The 2150-nt window shown below is 59.2% G+C and overlaps 1 protein-coding gene across 1 annotated transcript in view; it reads left to right on the forward strand.

Annotated features, from left to right (window-relative positions):
• Nucleotides 1-2126, forward strand: part of LOC104159217 (protein-arginine deiminase type-1-like) — a gene marked incomplete at its 3' end in the record, with an annotated part of 2432 nt that extends 306 nt beyond the window's left edge. Inside the window, exons 2-6 of the mRNA XM_009697064.1 lie at nucleotides 1244-1424; nucleotides 1495-1567; nucleotides 1647-1708; nucleotides 1799-1916; nucleotides 2001-2126. Coding sequence (XP_009695366.1) covers nucleotides 1244-1424; nucleotides 1495-1567; nucleotides 1647-1708; nucleotides 1799-1916; nucleotides 2001-2126 — 560 coding nt within the window. The remainder of the gene's footprint in view (nucleotides 1-1243; nucleotides 1425-1494; nucleotides 1568-1646; nucleotides 1709-1798; nucleotides 1917-2000) is intronic.
• Between the last annotated feature and the right edge of the window lie 24 nt (nucleotides 2127-2150).

The following is a 2150-nucleotide window of genomic DNA, read 5'->3' on the forward strand; positions in this document are numbered from 1 at the left end:
GCCGGTGACCCCTCCGAGGGGGATTTTGCAGTTTTTGGGGTGCAAAAAGCCCCCCTGGGAGCTTCGAGCGATGCCCCAGGCTGAGTTTCACATCGTGGCCGGGGGCTGCTGCATCCCCCTCCAAAATACAAACATTTCCCTGTTTCGGGGGAAGGTGGAGGGTGCAACCGCCGCGGCGCTGCTGGCCATGGCGTCACCTCCCGGCACCGGGTGTTTTAGCTGCTTCCCTGGCCCCAGTCCAAGCTCAAGCGCTTTTCAGCAGCAGGTTTTGCTCTTTGTTTCCTTAAAGCCCGGCTCAAGCAGCAGCTTGGGGCTTTTATTTTCCTTAACGCATCCAAACCCACTGCACCATCGCTGCCGACAGCATCCCATCCTCTCCCGCTGGCCCTGGGCTGGGTTTTTCCCTTTCACCCTGGGGATGGACCCCTGCTTCCCTCCTTGCGGGTCAGGATTTGTGCTCCTTGGCCCATCGCCCGTGGCCTCTAGCACTGGGGTGGAGCGATGCGAGCTGCAGCCCGCCCGACCATTGCAGCTTCGCTTCGCTCTTAGGGGGATGCAACCGGTCAGGGCTTGCTGCCGGCGCTGCCGCGGGGTGAAATGTGAATATTTGGGAGGCCTCACGCCAAAAAAAACCCCCGAACAGCTCCAGGGTTTTGCTGCGATGGCGTATTGCAGGAGTTGTTGTAACTGCATTTTGTCCTTTTTTGCAGGATTCGTTGCAATTGCATTTTGCAGGGTTTGTTGCAATTGAATATTGCAAGATTTGGTGCCAGTCGCAGGGTTTCTTGCAATTCACATCGCAGGATTTGTTACCGTTTCATATTGCAGGACTTGTTGCATTTCGCGTCGTTTGATGCAATTGAATACTGTAAGATTTTGTGCATCTTGCAGGGCTTGTTGCAATTAATATCGCGGGATTTGTTGTAATCGTGTTTCGTAGGGTTTGTTGCCCATTGGCGGACTTGTTACCCATTGACGGACTCGTTGCCGTTCTAATTTGCAGGATTCGTTGCGTATCGAAGGATTTATTGCAATTGCCTGCTGCAGGATTTGTTGCCATTGCATTTGGCAGGTTTCGCTGCATTTTGCAGGACTTGTTGCAACTGCACGTTGCGGGATTCCTTGCGTATTGCGCGATTTCTTGCACGCGGCAGGATTTGCACCGCCTGCGGATGGCCGTTATTGCAGCAATGCCCCCCTCCTGGGGCTCTCACTGGGCTTTCCCCCCCCACTGCCCCCCCAGATCTGCCCCCAAAGACGCCGTCGCCTTCCACGTGCAGGGGACGCCGGGCGTGAAGCTCTACGTGGTGCACGAGACGCAGAGCGTCAAGTTGCCCTCCAGCGTGGGTCGCTGGCCCCTGGCCACCGGCACCGAGGTGCTGCTGACCATGGATGCTCTCAGCAAGGATGTGGGCGATGAAAAGGTGGGTGCTGGGGGGCCAGCAGGATCCGGCCCTTCTTTGCACGGTGGTGAGCACCCGCTTCTTGTTGCAGGTCAGGATTTCTTATTTTGGGGAGGCCGGCGGGGTGCCCGTGGGCAGAGCCATGCTGTACCTCACCTGCGTGGGTAAGTGGGGGGGGGAACCCCCAAACCGTGGCGCCGGTGGGGATGCACACCCCCCCCCCCAGCATCCCTCTCCCCACAGAGGTTTCGTTGGACACCGACGCCAACCGCAGCGGGGCGGTGAGCAGGACGCTGCTGGATAAGGTATAAAGGGGGGGTGGGAGCCCCCCGGGACCACCGTGGGATGGAGGGGGTGATGGCTGACACCCCCCAACCCCGCTTCATCCTCCCCAGGCAACGTGGACGTGGGGTCCCGACGGACACGGGGCCATCCTGCTGGTGAACTGCGACCGCGACGATCCCAAAGCCAACCTGCCGGATAACCGCGACACTGCCGTCCGCTCCTACGCCGGTACCGGCACATCCCATACAAGAAACCCCCATTTCCTATTTCCCCCCCCCCTAAATTTCCTTTCTTACACCCTTTCCCCCCCAGACCTGAAGGACATGTCGCAGATGGTGCTGCGGACCCGAGGTCCCCGCACCATCTTCACCGGCCACCGCCTCCTCCTCCACGTGGACTTCGGCGACGCCGATAAAGTCGGCGTTTTCTACGGTGGCAGTGAGTGCCCGACACCGGGGTTTG

The sequence above is a fragment of the Cariama cristata genome, unplaced genomic scaffold, assembly GCF_000690535.1.
Source record: "Cariama cristata isolate BGI_N322 unplaced genomic scaffold, ASM69053v1 scaffold28363, whole genome shotgun sequence".
Taxonomy (NCBI): Eukaryota; Metazoa; Chordata; class Aves; order Cariamiformes; family Cariamidae; genus Cariama; species Cariama cristata.